General features: G+C 40.6%; 1 protein-coding gene across 2 annotated transcripts in view; it reads left to right on the top strand.

Moving 5' to 3' along the window:
* DENND1A (DENN domain containing 1A) overlaps nt 1–25,209 on the top strand; it is a 216,564-nt gene that overhangs the window by 102,188 nt on the left and 89,167 nt on the right. For both annotated transcript variants that reach the window (XM_082492687.1, XM_082492686.1), the window contains exons 10-11: nt 6,760–6,860; nt 16,333–16,378. In XM_082492687.1, coding sequence (XP_082348813.1) covers nt 6,760–6,860; nt 16,333–16,378 — 147 coding nt within the window. The remainder of the gene's footprint in view (nt 1–6,759; nt 6,861–16,332; nt 16,379–25,209) is intronic.

Here is a 25,209-nt window from a genome sequence, read left to right as displayed (position 1 = left end):
GAGGGAAGAAGAGAACGGCTATCCAAAGCATTTCACAATTTGTGTGGTTGGTTGGTTTAATCTCTCCCTTTGTGACAGAGCCTGGGAAGAAGAATTACTTACCTGTCACTTTGCCTTCCTTAATGAGCCGTTTCACAAGTAGGGTTGTGTTTTCTTTCCTATCTTTCTGCTATTTCTCTTCCTTTTGCCTCTGTCCAAGATAAAAGCATGTCTGGTTCTTGGGTAGGGAGGGGTATTCATACTGTGTGTTCTTATCTTACAACTTTATATATAAACTGCTCCAAGATTGGAGTGACAGTGTAAGACAGGTTTGAAGTGTTGGGCCAGAGCCAGCGATTCCTGCCTGCACGCTCCGCGCTGCGTGTTCCAGCAGTAGGAACAAGCTGCATTATTTTATTTCAAACTGTGCTCAGCGGAAGCCAAGACCTTGTAACTGGAAACGTACCAAACTGCGAATTCTCAAAGTAAAGTGCGGGTGGTGTGCTGGTGAGGGAGATCGGTTTCTTTGTTTTTATTTCCCAGTTTTTTAACAAAAAAGTGGAAGGGACCTATTTGCGGGTAATTTTTTTTAACTTTGAGAGACATGGCACACTTCGTACTTAAGGCTGGAATTTAATATCAGGTAAGAGAGAAAATTAAACAGTCCTGGATAGAAAGTATTTTATGGTAGAATGAATTTGTGCTGTAATACATCATATCAAATTTAAATTTTGATTTGAAATATCCTTAATATAGTTAAGTTGGATAAGGTTTAGACGCAACTGAATGGGGCTGTTGATTAGCTATTTTATAAGCCACGTGTATGGAACCTGTGGAAGAATTATTGCTGTTGTCTCGGATTTTTTTCTTTTTTTCCTACAAAAGGAAACTCGGACAATTTCTGAAAATGTTAAAGCAATTATTTGTGTTAAGTTTCTTTACATATTCTGTGCTCTAACTACTCATGAAAAGCCAGATATGAACCAAAATGCGTGGACCACCCGTGCTGGCGAGTGACTCCCTGCTGGTGGGAGCGTGCTGTTGCAGCGCGGGAGCAGAAGAGCTTTCCTTGCCTCCCGGTCTCTCTTCCGTCCTGGCCGCAGCCCTGCCTCAGCTCGGGGCGGCAGCAGGTTGTCCCTCACTGTAAGAGCGCGCTTGCCCAAAGCCTGGCGGCGCTTAAAGGACTTAAACTTGTGAATTTCTGTGACGTTTGTTTGGCTCCATCGTACTGAGGTGAATTTCTTTACCTAATTTTACTGTTATTTTTTGAGTGTTATTACAAATCAAGAAGATACCATTCGGACATCGATACTCTCTTGTTCCTGGGAGTTGAGAGCTCGCCGTGTCACTTCTTCCCTGTCACCGGCAGCTCTGATGCACAGCCCCTTATTCCCTGGCTGCTTCACGAAGTGAAAAGACAAAATCTGATTCATACTGTTCCCCAAATGTCCTTGTGATGCAACATAGCTGAGAGCTTGCACGGTTCTTGTTCTCCAGCAGTCTTACAGCTACTGGTTCGAATGTAGACGCTCTGCCTTCCCAGGAGCTCCAGTGCTGTCCCCGTAACCCGCCAGGGTGGGTTTACACCTCCAGACAGCCTTTGCAACCGCCCCGCTTTCGCTGCCTAATTCTTGTGTAGCTCAGGCTTAAGGTTTCTACTTTGTTTTTAGCCCCGAGTCATGCAGAAAATTGATTTTACAAACATGCAGAAGTGGTCATTTTTCCCCATACGCATTGCACGTTTGTAGCCGTGTACTGCATCTGTGAAACTGCCGTGGGTGTGCGCCGGGAGAGGGAGCGTGCAATGCGCTGGAAAATGGCCTGGCGTAGTTCAGCATCAGTTTAGAACTTTTACACGTGCAACAAAATCCCATTGATTTAATTTCCTCAAACGAGGCTTTGTAGAGTATTAAATACAAAACTGCGAAAACTGCAGTAGTGACTCGGTGCCTTTCTTACGTCGCTGTCTTTGTGCGCTCTCTCGCCACGGCTGCAGGAAGCTGAGGTGGTGGAACTAATCCGATTTCAAAATGCTGGATTCCTAGAGTTTTGACAGTTGGGCATTTCTCAGGTTGCCTTATTATTAAGTGCTTGTTTTCTGTATGGCGATCGCTAATCAGGTGAGGTCTCCAGCAAATATGCTATTTCTTTTTTATGAGCCCTTATCTTGGCAGAGTTGAAGGACAGTGCTGGTGCTCACCCATGGTAGTGCGTTATTTGAATTCATGCCAGATAGCAAGGTGGGAGTACTTCTCAAAAATAAGTGACAGGTTCTGCTCAGATGTCTGCAGTGTTGAGCATTATGTCTGTTTAATCTTTTCTTGTTGAGTTTTAAAACCAATGGGAGGGGGGCTTGGACGGGGCCGCCTCGCATTACTGAGTGCGCTCCTCTACAGCGGCAGCCATGTGTTAGAATAGTGCCGGGAAATAATCCATTTGATCCTCATAGAAGCAATTTTCAAGTAAGAATTAATTTTTTAAACAGTATTTTTTCCAGACTTCTTTTTGATTTGGAGAACAGAAGCAGAAAACGTAAAGGATTTAGGACTGTAGAGGAAAAACTGCAGTGGGAAACCATGCCCTTTTTTCTGCTGCTTATTTTGGAACTAGGCTGAGCCTTTCTTCTAATCTGTGAGAGAGGAGCATCTTCTCCAGTAGGAATAATATAAAGAGAACTTGAAATATAATAGGATAGGGATAAATCTGTAGTGTTTCATGAGTCGTAAATATAAAATAAATTCAAGATTTTGGAGCTTCTAACGTTTGCTTTAATTAGTGTCCCAACATGCTAATATTTCCATCCCGTATAGATCATAAAATAATGTTCACCTGCTAATAAAGAGCTTTCTTATTGAGAAAGACTGAACAGATTCCTTGTTCAGATACTTGCGGTGCCCCGTCTGCTTCCAAAGACGCTGTTTCCTTAGGACGGTGGTTCAAATGTAGCTTAAATTCTTGCGCGTTCTCACTGATGAACCCCGTTGTCGGCACTGGGATGCTTTTGAGCTTTGTGGACCCTCTTGTGACGCGTGCCACGCGGAGCTTTGCTGAGGGGAGGAGTGACCGCGTAGCTTCCGTGGGAGACAGAAAGGAAAAATCTAGGTGATATTAAAAGAGGGTCAGACAGGACTGTGCCTCCAGATGTTATCGGTGTTTCTTGAGAGAGTTCAGTGGCATTGTGGAGCTAATGAAGTGGGTGTTAAGATGAATAGAGATGAAACAGTACTATTTGTGCAGGTAATTGTCACTAATTCAAGAAAATTTTTGGCCAAATTATCTATGGTTCAGTATGGTAGAGAATTGGTAAAGAATGTAGGCCAAGAGCTGGACGGAACAGACAGGACAGAAAGGCAGACAGGGTTTGTTTGCGGTCCTGGGACGTGGGACAACTGTCCAGCCCGGAGCAGCTTCTGCGTAGCGAAGCTTCGTTGCTGCACACCGCGATGCAGCTGCCGCGGTCTGAAGAAAGTAAGATCAAAATAGATTCTGGAAAAGAAACACAAGAAGAGAGATGAATCTGAAGAATAAGGTCTGATTTCAGAAATTTGTATTTGGACTTGGAAGTTGGGTGTGATAACATTCTCCCTTGAAGAAACTGCAGTTCTTTGAGCTATATGGAAGTACTTGGAACCTGTCACAATGAGGAGGAGGACGAGGGAACGCATAAAGGAAGGCTCCTGGGGAAGAGTAAATATGACCTTTGCAAAAGAAATCCATGCCTCGAATCTTAAAAACCTTTAAAGATCTAGATAAGATTGAATTGTTGAATTCTTTGAAGCTATTATGGCATAGGAGAGTTTGAGCCTCTTGAGGGTAAACAACCGGCTAAAAGGGTGAGAAAAATTACCAGTTTTCCTAATCCTGGAAGTTGCTAAGCAGTCCAGCAGTGCTCTGTCCTGGAACGTGTTTAATGTCTTCATGAAAAACAGTTTTTAAAAAAAAGGGAGACAGTGTCGTAGCAGTCATTTTGTTGCATGGCATGGATAAATATGAAATAATGCTTACGGGAGAAAACACTTCTAACCATTAACGGAAGTAATTATTACCACTCAGAAAGAGATAATGGACTTTATTTTAAAATAGAGAGATGGATCCATGAAAATGCCAGCTTATTACTCAGTTAAAGACTTAGAAGCCAAGAAATTATTATGAAGGGAGTAGAGAACAAAAAAGAGGGCATAATGCCACTAGATATGTTCACGGCTTGCCCACAGTGGGAATATTGCAGGAATTCTGCTCCAAATAAAAAATGATAAAGTAAAACAGTGAAAAGTACAGAGAAGGGTAACAAGAACAAGCAAACAGACAAAATAATCTCTCAGTTAGGGAAAGCAGATCAGAGCTCTTCGCTCAGCCTGGTAAAGATCCTATGGAGGTAGGGAACTTGATAGAGATGCAGAAAATGGTGTGTGGCCCTTAGACAATAAGTAGGAGATTATTTTTTTATTTAGTGTCTCAAAATGCTCAAGACTCGGAGCACACACTGAAGCTGAGAGGGAACGGGCTCAAAATGAAGAGATGGGGCAGCACTTTTCAAAGTACTTATTTGAATTCACTGGCGCACGAAGTGAAGCTGCAAGCTGGTGGGGACTGAGAAAATGGGAAATACCAATTTTATTGATGAATGTGTTGATCAGTGGTTTTAGTAATTTGTGTTGAGCGCTGTTGGGCAGATTACTGGGAGAGGAGGGATTTCTGATCTGGCGTAGTAGGCCATTCTTTTTCTTAGGTTTTCCTTGATTAGGTGATAGGGATTACTGGAACTCAAAAGCATTATTAAACAGACAGATTATTAATATATTTTAGTCACAGTAACAATGTCTCTCAACAAGGTACAAGCTATAGTTTCAAAACCTGGCTTTTCAACTTGAGGAGTTCTATGCCTGAAGTTATCATTGAAGCTCTGTATGGGTTTGCACCCGGCATACTGGCTCTTAGGTTCTAAATGATTTTTAAAAATCTGTGTCTGCTTCGAGCTCTAAATTGCAAAGTATATTTTGGTTCATTTTTATAGTCACTTTTCTGCCTTTAACAAACACCTGCTTGCAAAGCTCACACCTCACCGTGGTTCTGATCTGCACCACGCTGCAGAGAAGCACAGTAATTCTCCCCCCAAATCCACCTTCCTTGGTGCGTTCTCATTGCTTATCCAGATCTGTATTGTTCAGAGGCTTAAGAATAACACATAAAATATGTGCCTGTCTTCCATCGTCTTGCCTAATGACCTGCATTTTAATCAGCAAACAGGTTCTGTAACTTACAGAAACTGCATTGGAATTACACAAAGGCTTTGGCGTTGAGCATAAGCCAAACTACGTCCAGAGCTGGAGCTGATTTTCCCTGACATGGAGCCTTAAGAGACTGTATTAGCTCATCGAGACCATTTCTTTACCAGTTGTGGGTTCCCTGTGAAGAGGTGTATAATTCAGTAGTCTGTCTGAATGGAAATTAAGAATAATGAGGATCGTCTCTCTCTCTCTTTTTTTTTTTTTTTTTTTTTTTTTAAGGTTATACCACATCTAACTGAATTAGGACTAATGTCACGATTTGTCTTTGCTTAGTTTAATCTCACACAACTTCAGGCTACCGCACGGACCTCAGTCCTTAAGAATTTCTCTTTTTGGTATTTGTAAGCAGTGTTCTCTCTCCTTCCTATTGTCCAGACAAGCATTGTATGCTCGATTTCGTTGTACCTTCAAATAACCGGCAGGCTTTTGTTGGGTATTGTTTTCAAAATGTGTCTCACAGGTGAAGCGCATGGTAGTTCTTGTGCTGGGCATGGTTTGAGATTAAATGACACTCTAAACTGCAAAACACTGTCAGGGTGGCTGTGATTGCCTCTCACCTCTGAGGCTTTTCCCTGAATGTATCTATTTGTATGAGTGTTCTGATTTATTTATTTATTTGTTTTCTATTTTCCCAAGTGCGTGTGTGTTCATATCCGTTTCTTACAGTATTTTGACTACAGCTTTTCCGGAGATGTCCTTATTGAGGATTACCACCTTTTCCATTTTAATATCCTTAGTGAATGTGACAAATATCCTGCTTATCTCCTTTTCCAAAGTATTAATTATCGTTTGAAATAGGATTGAGAGCCGTAATTTCCTCCAAAGCTCTGTGCGGGTTCTCCCCGCGGTTTGACTGCCACCTGTGTTTGCTGGTGGTGATCTTTTTCATTCAGTACCTGCCAACATCAAAACTATTCCGAATGAGTTTTTAAAAATATAACTGAGAAATCCAATGGATCAAATGATTTGGTGAAGGGCAATTAGATAAAAATCCCTTTTTAAATAATAAAAATTTAGTCACTGACTTTAGTATGATATATTCTTAAGAAAGGTACGCCACTCACGTTGGATCTTCCTGAGCTCAAATATTTTTTCAGTTCATGTTATAATTTCAGTGTAGTTTTACGATATTTAATGGATGGCAATTACCAGGATTGTGAGATTTACCTTTACTATTTTTTAGTTCACTTTGTGTTTTCATTTCCATGTTTCTGTTGCTTTATAGAACACTGGGTGTTCTTTTCAGGATTTGTTTGTTGAATGAATCGTGTTCTCAGCTGTTTACAAAGTCAGTGGAATGACAACCACCATAAACCAGTCATGCTTCACCCACCAATACCTCTTGTTTTCTTAACAAGAGCACTGTATATTTTGTAATAAAGCATGTTGATATGAAAGCGGAATTGATTCTTTACTTTTTTTTCTTCTAACTTTACCTTTTTAGCTTGGTTTTTGTCTTATTTATGATCCTGTTTTAATATGTGTTTTTCAGTTAACTGCCTGCATTCATGGGTCTGCTGCTATGCTCTACCCGATGTTCTGGCAGCATGTTTACATTCCTGTTCTGCCCCCACATCTATTGGACTACTGTTGGTAAGGCTATATATATATGTGTGTGTGTGTGTGTGTGTGTGTGTGTGTGTATTATCTATATGTAGATATATCACTTAGATTCATAACGGTTTTCACATTTCTCTCTAGTAAGTCTTAAGTCCTCTTATGATGCAACTGTTACTCTAAAAATATATAGACATATTAAGGAAACAACCAACCTGGGAAGTAAGAAAAAAATTACTTTCATGGTGAGTTATAATTGTCTATCAGGACGTTGAAATACTCTAATATGTTACTATGGAATGCTGAAACTTACATGTTGTGTAATTAAAATCTGTTGTCAGCATATTTGTGTTAAATGTTAAAATCTGAGTTAAGACTCCAAGGGTAGAGGATACAGTGGAGAAGATACTCTCATTTTTCTGCTTTCCTGAACTTCTGTTGGGGGTGGAGGGAAAGCTATTCCTTTTCCTGTGGTCATCGTTTATTATCAGTGTGTGTTTAGAACATGGTATTTACCGTATTTAGGGGAATGAATATAGACCTTTCAAAAACTTATTCATTATCACGATGTGACTAATTTTGGCAACGTCATATAATGTCAAAGCTGGCCCTGTTTTGACCGGGAGCTTGGACCGGTTGCCTTCCGGAGGGTCATTCCAACCCATTCCGTGCTTCCACCCTGCCCAGCTGGCCAAAGAAGCCTCCTTGCTCGCTGCTGGGCTCCATGGGCTCCTGTGCCGCTGGGCGCGTGGCGTGGACTCTGGTTCCCAGCTCAGAAGCCTGTCCGCAGTGCCCCTCAAATCGTCTCGCGGTTTCCTCCTTGGTTTCTAGTGCAAAGTCGCACAGTTTAGTCTCATCAGCCATAACACCGTCTCCCCTGTTTGCTGTGCACAGGAACAGTGGATGAGTGCTCTGAGTAATTAACAAAGAGGAAGTTTAAGATGCTGCTGATTTTAGTTGCTCAGCCCTTAGTTACTGCTTCCCACGCTGGGTTTGTGTGACGTGCCGTTGGTTTTTTCTTCCCTCTGTGTACGTAGCAGGGAGGTGAAGTTTGCCCAGGAAGAGTGGCCTCACCTTAGGCTTCCTGGAGAAGTTGAACGTTCAAGCCCTCTTAGAGAGTTAATGGAACTGTCACCTGGGCACGCAGGGATGGAATTAGTACGGCCAGAGCTTGGCTGGAGTTAAACTGAGGGATGTGGGGGGTAACGAGAGGCTTCTGCGGGCTTGGAAGGAAAAGGGAAGCACAAGGGAAATGTGGACCCGCTGCTGTGTGGTCATGTAGTCAAGTGCTGAAGGACACGGAAAGGGCTGAGAGATTCACTGCCTTTGTCTTTACTGGCCGGCTCTGCGGCTGGCCTTCGCGCCCCTCGGTGGGAGTGTGGCGCTTAATGCTCATTGGCAATGATTTGGAAACGTGGAAAGAGCCTCCCTCTGCCCCCGAGCGTTTTAAGAAGTCCTTTTCAGTAAAAAAGCTAAACTCGCTGTGTCATCCGATACCGTATTTGAAGTGGGGCTCTTAGCGTGGAGGTTGGCTGGTTTTCTTAGGACGGGTAGTGTTCAGTGTGCCGTTTCCTCTGCAGTTAAGCAAGAGTGAGGGACCAGCAGGGATAAGTAGCATTTTTAAGCGGAGCGCTAGGAACTGAAACACGTAGATTTAAAGGAAGCTTGTTCCTCTGCAGATGATTTAAATGTTAAGTATGTGCCTATGTCGAGGATACACGGAACGGAATCTAAAAACTATTATCTCCTGTAGAAATGAACCTTCAATTTACTCACTGCACAGGAAGGGCAGATTCCAGTCATTTGCGCTGCCAGCAGGTGCCCTTTCTCTGCATAATGGGCTTCGCATGTGTAATTAACACATGAAGGCGGCTGCTGCCAGCTTTTTCTTCAGGTACATGCTGCTAGGAGTTTTCAGGACAACGATGTGGGCCACAAGAGGCTTTTACGCCGGGTTTGAAGATTAGGTATTCATCGACTTTCTGACAAAGCCATGTTAAAAGGGACTAAGCCCAGACCCCGCGGTCGGGAGCAGAAGTGGGCAAAAAGCAAACTCTCGGGCAGTGCACCCAAGGAAATGTAGACACAAGTCATTGAGCTCTGCTGAATGAATTCTTTCATGGCGTCACACGCTGTCCATATAACGAATGAGTCAGCTAGTGTATGAAAAGTATGATTTGGAAACGTGTAATTATTGGGCAGATTGTAACTGCATGCTCATAAATACAATATCTGCTTACCTTAGCCACGTACAATCTGTAACTGGAGAGGTAGCTACACCGTCTCTAATTGTTTGAGTAAGTCAGTTTAGCAACAGCTTATGTGCCATAAATAAACTTCTCAAAATAGAATTCATCTGTTTTGTAGCCACGTGAACTTAGAGAGGTCATTTTTGCCTAGGAGGACCGAGAAGTCAGCTCTCTGCCCTCTGCTTTAAGGTGGTATTCTTGCTCATTGACGTCTGCCTCTTAAGGGAAATGACCTAAGATTATTTAAAATAAAAGGGTCTAAGTTAATTTTAGTTATTGTCTTACTATTTCTTTTGCAAATCTGACATAAGAAGTTTAAAGAGCTGAAATGAAAACAAAATTTAAAGTAATGACAATTCTTCAGTTCTTATGAATACCAAATATTGTGTTCATTCAGTTGACTGTGTCCATTATGGACTGTGCTGGACGGTGCTTTTGAATCTTCTGCTCTTTGAAAATCACAGAAGGGTGTACAGACTGTATTACTTGTGATCTTTGAAAGTTTTTGAAAAAAGTATGTTCCACCTGTGATTACTTGCTTTTAATCGCGTGAGGTGCAGTGGAAACTTTTCCTATAAAGGAGACTTCTAACTGATGGAATGACACTTCCATGGTTGTGAAATTTGCAATTTGTTGTATTTCCCGGAAAGGGGTCACAACAACTATTGGGGCTGTCCAGAACCACAGAAAGGCAGAATAGCGCTCTCTGCAGGGAGGGAGCAGGTGGGAACTCTCCTCCTGCCACTCGAAGATCCTTTTGGCCACCTTCACGTACGAGCGACCTCAGGCTCGGCGCGGACGGTTCCCTTCGGCGGCGGAGAGAAGGGCGCTTTCCCCAGTGAGGCAGCAAAGGTGGCGGATTGGGTATTGTTACAAGCGAGTGGCCACAAACACGCTCCATATGAATCTGCTTCACTGACATAGTTAAAGCTCAAGTGTTTTCTATAGCGTTTGGTCCTTTAATGAGATTTTACACCAAGTACTTTCAAAACACTGTGGTTTCTCATTTTTTCAGTTTGCTCTTTGTCAATTTTTTTAACTTATAATGTGGAAGGGGGGAAAATTTTCTTCCCATTTCCTTCTTGGAAGAATTTTTTTAAACTTAATATTTATGTTCACCTGCATTCCTCATTCATGTACCTAACTACAAAACTGAAAATGCCAAAGGCCTCAATCTTCAAAATGTTTGTTCTCAATACGCTTGCTCTTTGTATGAGGGATGCTGAGCCAGTCGTAGCGGTGTGGTACCACGTACGTGTGTCTGGAATGGCTTCGGTCATCTGATCCCTATCATTTAGATTAACTGGGGGGGGGGGGAGGGGGGAAGGGGAAGAGTGCTATCCTTTATTTTCTGTTGTTTTTTTTTTTTTTAATTAGGTGCCTTTCTTTGATATATTTTCAGCCCAGCGAAAGACTTTGGGTGGAGGAGACTGGAAATTGGTGGGAATCCTATCATTAGATTTCACACCTTAATGCACAATTGCTTGTTCCTTTGAATACAGAACAACAGGGGAAACACAGGAAGCGGTGCTGGTTGGTTTTTTTTTTGTTTTGTTGTGTTGTGGGTTTTTTTTATTAAAAAAGTACATGCCAGCAGGTGCCAGTACTGTCAATGAGATACTGCCACCAAGCATCAGTAGCCAAGCACATACAACTACTTAAATTTGGCCAGATCTTGTCCATCTATTTTGGTTTGGGGAATTTAAACATTTCTTGATGTGAAAGAAACAGTCTATTACATTTTCCTCACTACTTCTTCCAGTTTGTTTTTCATGTGGCATAAAAACACTCCCACTGTGTCTGTTTTCTTCCTTTTTGCTCTCAGTGTCTGTGTTCAAAATTAGCCTGTACGAAAAGCCAGTCTTTGCTGACCTGGTAACACAGCTTCGTGTGTTCTCTAAGTCCCCGAGCATTGTCGCTCGGGTTATTCTGTGGGCTTTTAGCAGAAGCAACAGTATATTTTCTAGGGTGATTAAAACAGTCTTTTATATTAGATAGACTGCTAAGCAGCCAACATTAATATATTCCCAGAGCCACCTCCTTCGAGCACCCTGGCACAGCTGCTGAACAAACCTTTCTATTGGCGGAGGTTTCCCTTTCTCCAGGAGTTTTTTTAACTCCCTTTCTCCTGGTTTCTAAATCTGCATGTAGTTCAATATGCTCCTTTCAGTAGGTGGAGGGGGTAAGCGGAGGGCGAGTACTCCTGCTGCTCGGGAAACAATGATGCCTTCCTCAGGAGCCTCTTGGTCGGCAGTTTGATTTAGCCTGGTACATCTGTGTACTCGCCAAGCGCTCCTGTAGTTGCTCTTCTGGTTTCTTAGCTGTATGTTTTCTACATCATTCCAATTTATGCAGTCAAGTTTCTAATTTGCATCAATTATCCCAATAAATTTTGGATCGAATTCTGTTGCGTTTCGATGAGTAACCTGAGGAGAAATCAGGAGAGTGCCTTAGGGAGTGAAGTACTACTGGTGTGAGAGTGCGACGCGTTAAGTCAGTATTTGTGTATCAAGACATGAACTTACTGAACGTGAGCTAATCAATTTTCCTGGAACGATGAGAGAAAACGGTACGCATCCCCGCGTAGCTGTGAACCGCGAACCTTTTTGAGATCCTTGGGTTTTGCATTACGCTTTCTGGTGAATTGCAGTGTTTTTTCAGCGTGGGTTTTTTCACTTAAGAGGAAATGTCCCTCTATTTCACCTGCTTCTCTTCCAATTAGTAGTCGCCTACCTCTTGGGAGCATAATTAAGAGGTCTCTAGTTAGCCTAAGGAAAGGAATTAAAGAAATTGTAAAAATGCAACTATAATAAATGGGCAATATATAGCCATTAAGTCCACAATATCCATATTCATGCTTATGCATTGCTACTTTAATGATTTGATATTTACCTATATAACTCATTTGATTATAAATAATGCTGATTGCATTGGGAACCAGTGTAGCACAAGAGGAATAATAACCTTTCTCTTTGTTCCAAAAGACTTAGGCAGGCATTTTGTTTAAGCAGTAAATATGCGTAGTAGAAATTGATACTTCTTAATTTTGCACTTAATGGATATAGGCTGCCATCGAACAGCTTGGAGTGGTTAGTAGCTGTGGTGGTACGAAGCCCCAGGACTGATGAAGCGTCAAGCAGTAGGTAAGGACTGGTCTGAAGGGCAGTCTGTAATCTGCCAGAAGCATTAAAGGTTGTGCGGAGCGTTTCTGCTGTTTATACACGCGGTGTGTCGTACTGAAAGTTCACTTGAAAGTCTTGGAAATACACATCCAACCTGATAAAATATCAAAAACTGCTTGAGCGTTTCATGTCTCAGGACCTGGAGAGAGCAGTTAGGAAGAACTACTATAGTGTGCTCTGACTGGGGAAGAGGCGGCGCACAGCGTTCCCTGGGACAGGGTGGCACCTGGGTATTTACGCAATGGCATATGGTTAACACATGATAAAGAAAAACGGTGATAAAAGCAATTTGTGAAGCCCGACATGAACCTTCAACATTTACATTTAGGTGTGTTTCCTTTTCAGTTAGATTAAGTGATGACAGAAGAATATAATCTCTCTAGTAGATTTTATTGGAAATATACATGCTCTTTACCAGAATTACATTTTGTTGATGTTATTTGTGTTTGCTTAGTTAACCTTTTGGGAGTATAAGGAGCTATCAGGGTGAATTATCCTTAAAATATCTTTGCTTTTGCTTTGCTGTTCATGTGTCATTGATCAACAATGTCAGTTCTGACAAACAAAACGATTTTTGATAAAATAGGTAGTCAGATAATTTCATTTTTGTTGTCTGTGGAGAAGATGCTTTAAGGTCCCCATTTGGTTGATGAACAGTAACGGTTATTTTAAAGCAGTTTTGAATAAACAAATTTCAGACAAATGCACCTTCAAAAACAAGTGCTCCACAGGTGCCTCACAAATCTCCTTTTCTCCACACTTGTCACCTTTCACACACAGCAAAACCTGCATTTGTGTCCCTTGATTCTCTGCTGGGACGTGTGTAGACGCCTCCCGTTTGCCATTCCTCCGTCCTGTCTTTCAGTTGTTACAAGTGATGGCTTTTGTGCGTAAAACTGAGTTAATTTCTTTTCACATATTCCCATAATTGGGAAATTCTTTGTTAGTCTTCAGATCTAATCCATTTCTAAATGATGTGTGTTTCTTCTGCTGCACGTCTGAAACGTGGCCTGTTCACCTGCACCGCTTCAGGCAGCTTTGCCCATCTCTGACCTTCCGGCGGTTTCCCTCTCACTTCTCTAAGCCAAGCAATTGCTTGATAAAGCAGTCTTGATAAAGTTCTTACAGGAACTATTTTCATACGGTTTTGTCAACCTTCTTCATTTACCTTCTACTTTCCCCATCTTCTCTTCTGCATCAAACGTGCTCTTCATGTTCCGGAGCCCTTCACAGCCTGTCCCGTCTGCTTGCCGTTCCCTGCGCCAGTGCCGCGGCGCACTGCCCGCCATCCAGTGTTGCACCCGTGCGTTACGTGTTTCTCAAAGAAATACCCGACATCATCTTTTGGGCTCTGCCTCGTTCCCTTGTGGAAATTGCTGCAACTATTCGTAAAACTAACACACATATTTGCAAAACCAGCACATTATGCTTTAACAAATTACGGCTTCGAAGTTTCCTTTTTCATATCAGTCAGCAAAACCGGAGCCGTTTTCTCCGTCAGTGGGTGCGCTAAACCCGCTCTGTAGTTCCGTAGTATCACATTGTTCCTCCTGCGTTCTCCTGTCTAAGGCTGTGCCCAGTAGGCGCCTGACTGGAGTCCTTTAACATTTGGTAATGCAACTTTAAAGAAGTAACAGCTTTCAAAACACTGCTAAAGTCAGGTTACTGTAGCCTTGGTGCAGTCGGCGTAACAGTTGTGCGCGCTCTATCGCCTTTACATGTAATGTCTTTCACTAGAAAATTGAAAAGACGACTCAATGCAGCCGAAGCTGATCCACGTATCTTAAGCCACACCTTTCCTCTCATTCCTTAAAATCTTTCTGGGGGTGCACAGTTTTAAGGATTTAGGCGTTATTATTATTCTTTTGTTGATAAACTGGGGGATTGAAAGATGGACACGATACAGTTAATTAACTTTTACAGGTTCAGGTTTTCCTGTGCTTGATGACAGGCTCTGCTTTCGGACACGTTAATAAACGACTGGTTTTCTGGAATACTGCACTCTTCCTGCTTCCTTTCATTACATTCGCCAAGGTTCCACTAGATGAGACATTTGCAGTCTTGAGACTTCCTGCCGAGGTTCAGACTTTGTATTTTTGAGATTGAAGCTGTCGTGTTCATGAAACTACTTAATTAGAAACACATTCATTTCGGCGCATGCCGGAGGAGCCTGGAGCAGCGTAGCCAGGCTCACGGGGAAGTTGAGCATTTGTGCAGCTGGCAGCTAAACCAATGGTTTATACTTTGAATATAAAATTGCTGGGTGTTTTCTTGCTCCTGGAACGTGGCCATTGGAAATGAAGAGATGTGGGTGAAAGAGATAGCGTTTGTCGCAAATAAAACATGCAAAATGACAAATAAAAATACTCCTCAGTTGAGCAGCAATCCGTAAGTAATAAGTGTGTATCATGTTGTATGGTAAAAATTTCTCTCCAAGAACTTGGATGTATGTTCTGGTTCTCATCTGTGGAATTCCCAGGGAAGCGGAACCCTCAGGATCTGTACCAAGTCGGTTTCCCATTCAGCAGTCCCGCGGGGCGATGGGTGCGAAGGTGCGGTTTGGGTGGAGCTCGGCAGGCGCGTTGCTGCCAGCCCGGGGGTTCAGCACACTGCGGTGCACGGCCCTTCGGGCTTCTGCGCATGAACTCCCGAGGGGGTTTTGAAGTTATGTATGTTTGATGTCTTCAAAAAGAAACAAAGTGTTTTCATATAGAACGTCTAACGCAGAGGCCGTTTCCATCTCTTGGAGCGGCATCCGACAACAGAGGAAGAATTTCAGGGGGTATATTAATAAACATAATAAATATTAATATGCACATCAGTATATATGGGGTTTTTTTAAAAGGTATTTCTTATGAAAATGAGAACCAGAGTAATTTTTGCTGCTCTGGTGTCTTGCAAGAGTTTTTTCAGCACTGTACATCTCTTACGGAGCAGTAGGCACCGGTTTATAAAAGCAATACGGAAGATATTTTAATCCAAGGCAGTACAGTGACATTTCTCTCATTTTTTTCATCTGAAGTTGAAAATGAGCTCTTTGAGCTTCTGTATCCAAAATGAAATGAAGCTCTATTTTAAAAGTTGTGTCTGTCTGTGCGCTTTCCGTTTAACAGGCAGTATATGCCATATTTGCAATTAGCAGCTTTGGCATCCTCTTTGATGTGTTCTAATAAGCAGTGCAAATATAAGCTTTCCCTCACGAGTCGAGTGGGAGTCCTGTAATAAGCTTAATATTAGAAATACCGTATACACAAAGACACAACTTCCGTTCAGTATTCTTCTTGTGTTGTATAGTCCATGTTGGTGTTTGCTAACATCGTGGAAGAGGAGACCGAAAAGATCAATGTTTCTCTTAACCGTTAGCGTTCTGTTGGGTAACAGCAGTATCGCACCTCTGCTCGAGGCTACGAATTTGGCCCAAGAGCCTCTTGGTGGATTGAAGTTTTGCGTTCTGAAGGGAATACTGGTATCAGCATATATCCCAGTAACTCTGGAGTTAGTCAGAATCCTCAACAGTAATTTTTACATGTTTCTTTTGTAAATCTAAACATTTCAAGATTTATACTTAAATTATTTAAAATGTTTCTGGACCCATATTCAAAGGATTTAAAACTTGTAGTACCGGGTGATAGGTGTACATTAAATTAACCACTTCAATCTGTAACAGGATCAGCTTTTCTAAAGAAAAATCTCAGAAAAAGTCTAGGTATTTTTTTGAATATTGTAATAACCCATTTTGGTTTTTTTTCTTAAAAAAGACCCCAGTATCATAGATATATTTAATAGCTGTCCTTATGTCCCTGTCTTAACTTAGTCACTTAGAAATTCTGGTGCTGAAAAAAATTAGCCTCACAGTAGTGAGAGGATATTGCATAATAAAAATGGTTTTTCAAATATGGAGTAAAATTTTGTTCGCGTGTGGTTTGTTTATATATATATATATATTATTTTTTAAAGCAAAATCTAATCCAGTACCCTGCTTTTTTCCTGTAGCTAATTTTATAAGTCATATGTGTTAATCCAGTGTTACGAGAATGTAAAGCGAGGTTGGTTTTTTTTTTTTTTTCCTCTTTGCAGTGCCCCAATGCCCTACCTCATTGGAATACATTTAAGTTTGATGGAGGTAAGTCTTTCTCACCATTTCTGAAACTATATATAGTTTTATGATTTAGAGCCAAGTTGTGCAAGCAATTATACATTCATTCATATGCTTAAAAATTAAATAATCCTGTTAATTTAGGAGTGCTGAGAGAACTGAAATTAAGCATACGTGATGATGATAAATCTTAAGGGAGTCTTATTTGATCCCTTGTACTCTTGGGGCACACTTTCCGTTCCGTTCAGCCGTCAGTGACGAGCTCACGTTGTGTTCCCCTCTCCATCCTGTTGCTTCATTTAATCAGTTTACTGCCTTAGTTTGACTCTATTCACAAAGGCAGAGTCGATATTAAACCAAAATGTTGACAGTTATAGTTCTCTTTTAGGCTTTTGCAGACAGATTGTAATTATTTTAATGTTCAGAGGATCTGAAAAGAAGGAACTTGCTGTTAATGTTAACACAAAGCTGGCAGAAGCCCAGCCCTCACAGAAAGCCTCACATATAAACAATTCAGAGTAATTCATGTGACTTTTTAGAAACTCTAAGAGTGGAAACAGCACATTTGCTTTTGCTTCCAGGACTGGTGAAACAGTTGATGACTTTCCTCAGAAGTGTCTGGAGGACAACATAAGCTATGACTGTAGATCCCCTTGAAAATCCTCGGCCTTACGAGCCGTGCCCGTGCGCTCAGAGGGCCGGGCAGCGCGGCCGCGCGCCGCGTGGGCCCAGGTTTCCCTGCCCCGAAAGCACTGCCTCTCGTGGGCTCTTCAGTTCCAGGTGGCACTGAACGGCCAGGACTGGCAAATGCCCTTGTGGTCAATTGACTCGCGTCCCTCTTTTAGAGACCTGTGTTTGAAAATCTAGGCTTAGGGTTTAGGATACAATTTACAAAGCTGAGTCTTACATCACATAATGTAACGTGTGTTTCTAGCATATTTGTTCTTATATTGTCTGTAAAAATGTGTGATTTCTCTGGAAATACTCATCAAACATACTCTTCCACTAGGGCTTGTGTACGTGATAATGATCCTCTATGTCTTTGTGTGTTAAAAATTAGACTAGTGTGCTACGTAACTTCCCCCTTTTTCCAGCGTCAATGGGAAGTAATTTTAGAAGTCGCTTTTTTCATGAGAAGCTAGATGGAATATGCAGGACCTCTTTTTTCCCTTTTTTTTTTTTTTTTTTTTTTTTCCCCTTACCATCCTGGCTACAGATGACTTTTTTTATGCCCTTTATATTGCTAAATAAAGTACAGGATTGCAGTACAATGTGTTAGTGAATAAGCAATTATTTTAAAAGTCAACATGTACGTTTGTTTGCACATCATATGCATATGTTAGAGGGGTTTCTGAAAATTACCCTTGAATACTGCATAGACGGCACCAAAGCAATATCTAGGAAGAAACAGTCTAGCATATATTTTTTCATATTGATCAAGAAACTTTCTGCCCCGTATCTGTACCAGGCAATCGTTGGCACGCGTGTTACGGTATCTATCCATTTGAAAAAGAAGGAGGAGACCTGGTAGAGGACGGGATAATATCTCAATAGAGATACTTGGCACCTCTCACAGATATTCTTGCTCACAAGGAGCTGTGCGCACGGTTAGCCTGGCAATGGGTATAGAAAAAAAATTAATAATTACGCCTTGGAGTTGCTTTGCATGATGTCTCACTCCAGCCTGGCTGTATGAGCCCAGTGCCTCTTCCTTTGTCTCCGTTTTTCAGATCGCAGGGCTCCGTAGGCCTTCCAAACTCCATCTGTAAAAACTCAAAAAAAGGAGCTGTTCTTGGAGAAGCCAATTTTCATCCGTTTTAGTAACTTGTGAAAAAATCTGTTGAGTACTAAATCCAGTACGGCTTTTGAATAGCCGGAGATTCTGGAACGCAGACACACTTTGGCAAAGTACGGTTATTCCAAGTGCCTTATGAAATAAATTAAATAAATAAAACAAACTGTCTTCTCTCCTCCCTCTGCTCTTAAGGATAAATTGAATACTTCCAGATAGAAATGCATCTTCCGGCTAACTGTGCTTTTTCCATTGAAAAATAAAATAAAATCACACAGTGGGCTATTGTATCTGTTTGTTGGCAAGTGCTGCATAATTTCTCTGTGCCTTGGGCAAAGGAAAGGTGACATTTGTCAAATGAGCTAGACAGTAGTTTACCTCTTCGCCTGTTTGTGATGCTGAAAGCTTGCTCTCTTTGTCCTTTTCTTCATATATAGGTATAAAATTGTGCTTTATTTGTTAGAATAACAACTTAGTAGCAACAGCAGTTTTTTTCTCATGATCTAGCAGATGTGTATTTTAAAAAATACGTGTTGATTTTTCTATATCGAAATAATTTTATGAACTACGACAGAAAACTACTGTCATTATCCGGTATTCATTTCTCATTACATGCTGAAATTTCAGCAAATAGATCTTTAAAAGTGTTTTGTTAATCCACGTGTTCTGGTTTCAGGGTAAGGGATTAATTCCCAGTCTTCCGTTCAAGTTAAGACAGGTGGACTCTTTATCTACTGTAGAGCCCCAGGGGAGTAATTGCTGTTAGATGTAGGCTCACGGTTCTGCTCCAGCAGCTCCAATTGCAGAATTTGTCATTGTTGGGTAAATGTTAGTGGAAGCCTAAACTTGTGCAGAGAAAGCTGTGGTGTAAAGGGGAGGGGGAACTTGGAATGCAGGAAAAAAATAGTTTTCTAGCTTTAGCGTTGTTTCTGTGGGGTTTTGCTATGCCTCTCTTGGAGTGGGTCCTCTGGAAGAAATAGAGCAGAAATGTTAATGATTTTAAACAAAATACACCCTCTCTCTTGCCTCGGAAGATTATTTTTTTTTCAAACCATTGTGTATCTTAAAGTTAGTTTGCAGTTTCCCGTGTTACACGGAGTCTCTGTGGAAGGAGCAGTTATTTTAATGGACAATGACAAATTTTTCTTATGATTAAAATATCAAGCATATCCATTGACTGTTAAATCTAATTTGCTGTGACTGAAATGTTCTCCAGTGAGATAAGATAATCTCCTGTTATAGGTCAGAGGGCTGCAACTGATTTATGATGGAAAATCTTGGTAGAAAATACAGAGCTGTGTTTTGTGCTCTTATTTTTCAGCTTTTCTATCATCACCTAGTTAGTCATTCTTTATAAGATTTCCATTTAGCAATCCATAAAGTGACTTCAAAGAAGGCTAAAAGTTTATAAGCTGTTGGATAGGCAAGGCTGGAGCTATCACATGAATAATGGAACTTGCTTACGGAACTAATTGAATTCATATTAGATGAAGATAAGTACTTAGTACTGATAAATATCGAGATAGGAAAACGAAACTCTATCAGGCGAACACATCCCTTTCATAATCTCGTTTTATTTTCTACCTGCATAACTGTATGCTGGTTTAGTGTTCAAATTATATTAAATTGACCTTTGTGTTAAGAGCAGTGTCAAACTTAGCTGGCAGCCTTTTACATTTTGTCATAGTAAACGATTGTTTCAGCAGCGAAGGTTATTAGTGTGATGGCGCTGATGGAAGAGGAATGCCCTTGACCTAGTAGACTACCGATTGGAATTTAGGCACATGTGGGTTTGATTAACCAGAGGGACAGTTCTGTTTAGCTCTCGGATACTGAGCTGCTGGCAGCATCCTCCTCTGGGCCAGGCTTCCAGCCAGGCGAGTAGCAATAACGCCCTAACTGGTCATGGTCTCTTCGGGGCACAAACCCAACCTTTAGAGTTAGTTAATGATTAGAAAAGTATTTCTTATACTCTTTTTCAATATTCCAGTCACTCAAGGACTCTTTCTGGGACTTCAGAATTCTAATTCTTGCAAGATTATCCAGAACGGATTTGTGGGTGAAACCGCACTGCATTTGTCAGAATTATTTTTCTAACATTTTTCCTAAGCACAAAGTACAGTTGTGCGTATCATAAAACCTATATGAGCAGATCTTGGTTTTGTTTTAACCTGGTATGAGTAAATCTGTTCAGGTTAGGAAAAGAAGGTTCACCAAAATTCACGCTGCCTTTAATATGCTCAGACCCGGCAGCCGATCTCATTTCATGTCGGTAGTCTCTCCCGTATGCAGACAGACGGATGGCGAATGGTGGGTTCTGTCCGCTGAACCCCACACACGTGTTCTGGACGCACTTTCTGGCGTATTTACCTGGTCTTTTTCAGGTAGGCGTGAGGATGCGCTGTTTGTGACCCAGTCTGATAATACACCAGTTAGCATGCGCGGAGTCTGAGCTAACAAACTCTGAGAAACAGGTTAGAGGAGCTCAGGCTTAGTCCTGACAGTGCCATGTGGTGTCCCCTTGCTGCAGAAGCCACTGTGAGAATTCATCGACCACTGGCATCTCCCAGCAGTAGTGTTAATTGTTAATTATATTCTTTTGATTGGGGTGAGGAGTAATACGTAGCTTTTTCCATCCCTTTATACTTAGTAAATCACCGCCTTTTCTAGTTACAGCTGAAGAAGTATTTTACAGGGTTTAAATGAAGGGATTATGTATATACTTAAATCCAGGTCTTAAAAACCTAAATGTAATTTCATCACTTACAAATATTATAAATATGGCTGTGTGTGGTTTCAGGAGTATTGACAAAAATGCATTTTAAAATAAGACACATTACTTACGGAATTGTCTTTTATCCAATTATTGGGAAAATGAAGATAATAACTGTGCTTTAATACGAGATTTGGGGGGGCAGGGATGTTTGAGGGGTAAGTTCAAAGAAAAACAAATGCTGCACTACCAAGTAGACTTACCAGTAAGTCTAGGCTTACCAGTAAGTACCAGTAAGAAGGTTTTTCTTCTGTTGTACAGTTGCCTCAGACCAGCAGTAGTGGTATTTGTCACTCAGTTGGCAACAGCTGCTTGTGATAAGGATCTCGAGCATCACCTGTACAGGATCAGGGTACCGCACGTCAAGGCTGGGAGATGGGCGGAAGAGTGGGAGATGCACGGGAGGGGGCAGCAGCCCACCTGCTGTGCCCAGATCAAAGGGCCGGGAGGTCAGGGGGCACATCCAGCTTAACCAGATTTGTCTGTTGAATAGCTATTTCAGATTGTAAATCTAAGGGTGATTTCATTAAGTCCTTCTGGCTGCTGTTGGGGCATGAAATAATAAAATTTTATATCCGTTGCCTTTCCTGCTTCTGGCAGCCAGATTGACACATTGTTGTCTGCAGTGTTGTGGTGTTTTTCTTAAGAAAATAAATGGAAACTATTAACTAAGTAGAGACAAGTCATTAAGCAAATGGATTTTAGACTTGCTGTGAATCATACTTTCATAATAATTTCAAACGTAATGTACAAACTAGCTACTAAAAATGTTAGGGTTTGTTAAGAGTTTTACCTTTCCAAAAGAATTTGTGGAAGGTACATTTTCTTTTTTCTGATACAACATTTTTTAATACGCTGATCGCATTTGTATCTGGTTATGAAATCTCACGATCAACTTGGTTGATGTTTTGGCACCAATTTAGCCATGAAGTTATGGAAACCCATTTTTCACAGGGTGAGGAGGGTGGTGTTTGTTTTTTTTCTTTTTAAATGAACTATTCAACAAAATTGTTCATCTGAAAGAAATTTAACTTAAGATTTTTTTTTTTTATGGTAGGAAATGTGAAAACTGCCAACTGTAGACAGTGATAATAAAATAACATTGAGTATTAACTCGTTTCAGTATTATTGATGCATGTTGCTTCTGGCATGTGGTCTGAGTGAGGCAGAGGCGCACCCTTTAATACTTCTATTAGAATATAGTTTCTCGGAGTTTTTGCAAACTTTCACATAAAACATTTAAATTACTTCAAGTGTTTGGCTGCTTGTGAGCAGGACAGACACACTAACTGCTGCTTATTTACTGACCTGGTGTTTAAGGCCCCCTGGAGTTTGTTTGAAAAGTTAAGAGATTTTCACAGTAAAGGTGCCATTTCTGAAATTTAAAGTGCTCTTTTCACCAGGAGATAAGTTCTCTCTGATTAAGTCAGTAATTCTTACTAAGCCATGTTTATAGAGGCCATAAACAATGGGTTCAGTGTGCTTGTTAAACCGGCTTTCCATACCTCTCCACTCTTTTAAAAAGAGACATTTAAAATAAAAGGCAGGTGTAGATGTTAGTTCGATTTGATGGTTTTTACATGATTAATTATGGCTACAAGTAATTCAGTAAGGATGGTTAAGAAAGGTTTACAGTAGTGATAGGTGATACATGTTTCCACTGAATCACTTCTTTTGCCTCAGCAAATCCCTAGTCTGTAGTAAAATCGGATAAGGAAACTGTAATTTTCATATTTCCTCTTTGCTTCCCCACATTTTTTTCAGCAAAATATGAACACAGTGAATATAGTCTGTTCCGTTTAACAGGTACCACTTTGTTTGTAAAAATTTGTTTAGATATTCAGGAAGTTGTGAAATATGGAATGTGACTGTATATAGCTTAGCGGCTGTCCCTTTGTATTTTGAGAAAATTACAACAACGAGCAACCTGTACCTGTCAAAATGATCTACATGGACTTGCGATTCATAGAGTCCAACGGTATTTAATGTGAGAAATGCAGTTGGATGCTGGGAATGCTTACTAACATTCCAACAAGGGAGTAAATACTTTTATTTCCAGGTCACTTGGGCTGATAGGTATTATGTTGAGCAAAAGAACCGTTCGATTATTTGAGAAAAGCCCCTGTAACTATCTGATAATACCTATATCAAAGATTATAGTGAAAGGAAAGATGATAAAAACAGATAAGGATTAAGATGAACTGGTCAATCTGCATTTCTCTAGGATGAGCCACAATCAGACCACCGAAACTTTATATTTTTTTCAAATGCTTTGCAAGACAGATGCTATAAATCAAGTTAGTCTCCAGTGTTTTCTTAAATTTTAGGGTTTCTCTCCAGGGAAATCCACCGTCTTAATAAAAATATTGAGAAGTTTTGAAGTAAGGTTGTGCTCTTCATGGTGTAAAGGTATATAGCACAGCAGCGTTTAATCTTAACCTTCCTTTCGGATACGATTATTTCTGGGCCGTGTGTGGAGATGATTATGTTGATCCGCATTTATAGTCCTTGCACCATGAGCAGCATCCCTTTGCGCTGTAGTCCTTGGCAGATAGCCGCTGGTCGCAAGCCTGTTCTGTGCTACAGAAATGCCCGACGTTCTGCTGAAGGGAAGGTGCAGATTCATCACCAAAGTTACAAAAACACCCTTTGACAAGTTCAAGCTGGTTTGTTGCTTCTTCGGCAGGAATCAGGAGAAGGTTTTAATTCCTTCTGTCTTGTCCTACTAGCACTCCATTTTGACAAGCTTCTGGCTTTGGTTAAGTACGTTGCAAGACCTTTTTGTTGGAGCTTTTAGACTCCTCTGAGTATAAGTGAGATTTTTAATTTTCTGAAACAGGAAGGAGCAAATCAGTTTGTCTGGTGCTTCCGGACTCCTAGAAGGAGCAAGACTCCTGGATTGCTTTAGAGTTTATCAGATGCAGCCAACAGAGTGACCTTTGGTGCCTGAAATGTGGAGGAAAGTACCTGGTTTGTCGTGCGGTACTTGTGCTTTTTATGTGGAAAGCATTAAACATAATATTCTTCCATTTAAATGAAGAAATTTCTCATGGAAGACCTAAACTTAAATGTCTACAAAGTGTTTTTTATAGTTGTTGGCTTTCCCCCCCTCCCCTTAAGTACACAGCAGTTTTCTTTATAGACAGAGGGCTGAGCCTTGAAAACTGAAGGTAATTATTTAGACGCCTAAGGCTCAACTTTGCCATTGTTTTAGAGCTTTGGTTCCTTTCTTTTAAAGGAAACAATTCCCTCCACCCTGCAAAACCTTAATTAAAAATTGAGTATGTTTTTGTTCATTTTCCTCCTCAGTAACTTAGTAACTTGCATTTGGTCCTACAGATAGGTATGTAGGTATTAAACGTTTATTTACAGTGTCACTGGAAATTTCTTTAATTACCATATTTTATAGTTCCACTTTTTCTGATTTTGCATTTTCAAAGCTGTATTTGAAGAGGGCTTAAATATGTATGATTAGTCAGTCCAAAAAAAAAAAAAAAAAAGGATTCAATTCTCCTGTTAGTGGAAAAAGTGTTAAAATAAATATTTAAATGCTGCTGTTTCATATCAGTGATTCATTTACTGCTTAAGCAAGTCTGATAATGTTTACATTTGCTTAGATCACCAATACCTTCAGACGCTTAAAGTCAACGGTACTAATGATCATTGTTTTCAGAAACAGGTTATGCTTTTCTCTGGTATGTCCATGTACTGTTACACATGATGTGAACACTCAAACTAGATTAGACACATTTCTTTCTCTCAATTAATGGGAACGGGATAAAAAGTTCAGACTCTCTGAACATTGAGAGACCAGGATATGGTGGAGTTATTTTTCTCTTAGCTTTTTTTAATTCTAGTTATTTATTTATTACCCCTCTGGTAGTGTCCATTTTAATTACAGACAAGTTTACAACTGTGTTTATTAGCGCTGCAAAATTCAACCTGGAATTTGGAAACCAGTTTCCATGCCTGACTTACAAGTCTTAACTCCTAGAAAAGCCCCTATTGATTGTTATTTAAATTAATTTTTAAATATAAAAAGATATACTTGAAATCTTGACTCAGCTAGAAACTGCTAAACGTGCAAACAGGGTATCGGAATTAAGATAAACATTAGTAGAAGTGCTTCAAATAAATAGTCTCAAACAGTAACACCCTGGCTTCAAATATTTCGGTACACACAATGCTAAGAACTTCCCTCTGCAAATTGAATGTTAATTTTTCATCGTTGTGAAATGTGAATAAATAAAGCAAATGATGACAGAAAGCCAGGAGTGTTGGTTGTTTTTACAA

This window comes from Vanellus vanellus (genome assembly GCF_965231255.1).
Source record: "Vanellus vanellus genome assembly, chromosome: 18".
In the NCBI taxonomy this organism is placed as follows: domain Eukaryota; kingdom Metazoa; phylum Chordata; class Aves; order Charadriiformes; family Charadriidae; genus Vanellus; species Vanellus vanellus.
Note: the sequence above shows the minus strand (reverse complement) of the source record. Positions and strands in the feature narration are given on the sequence as shown.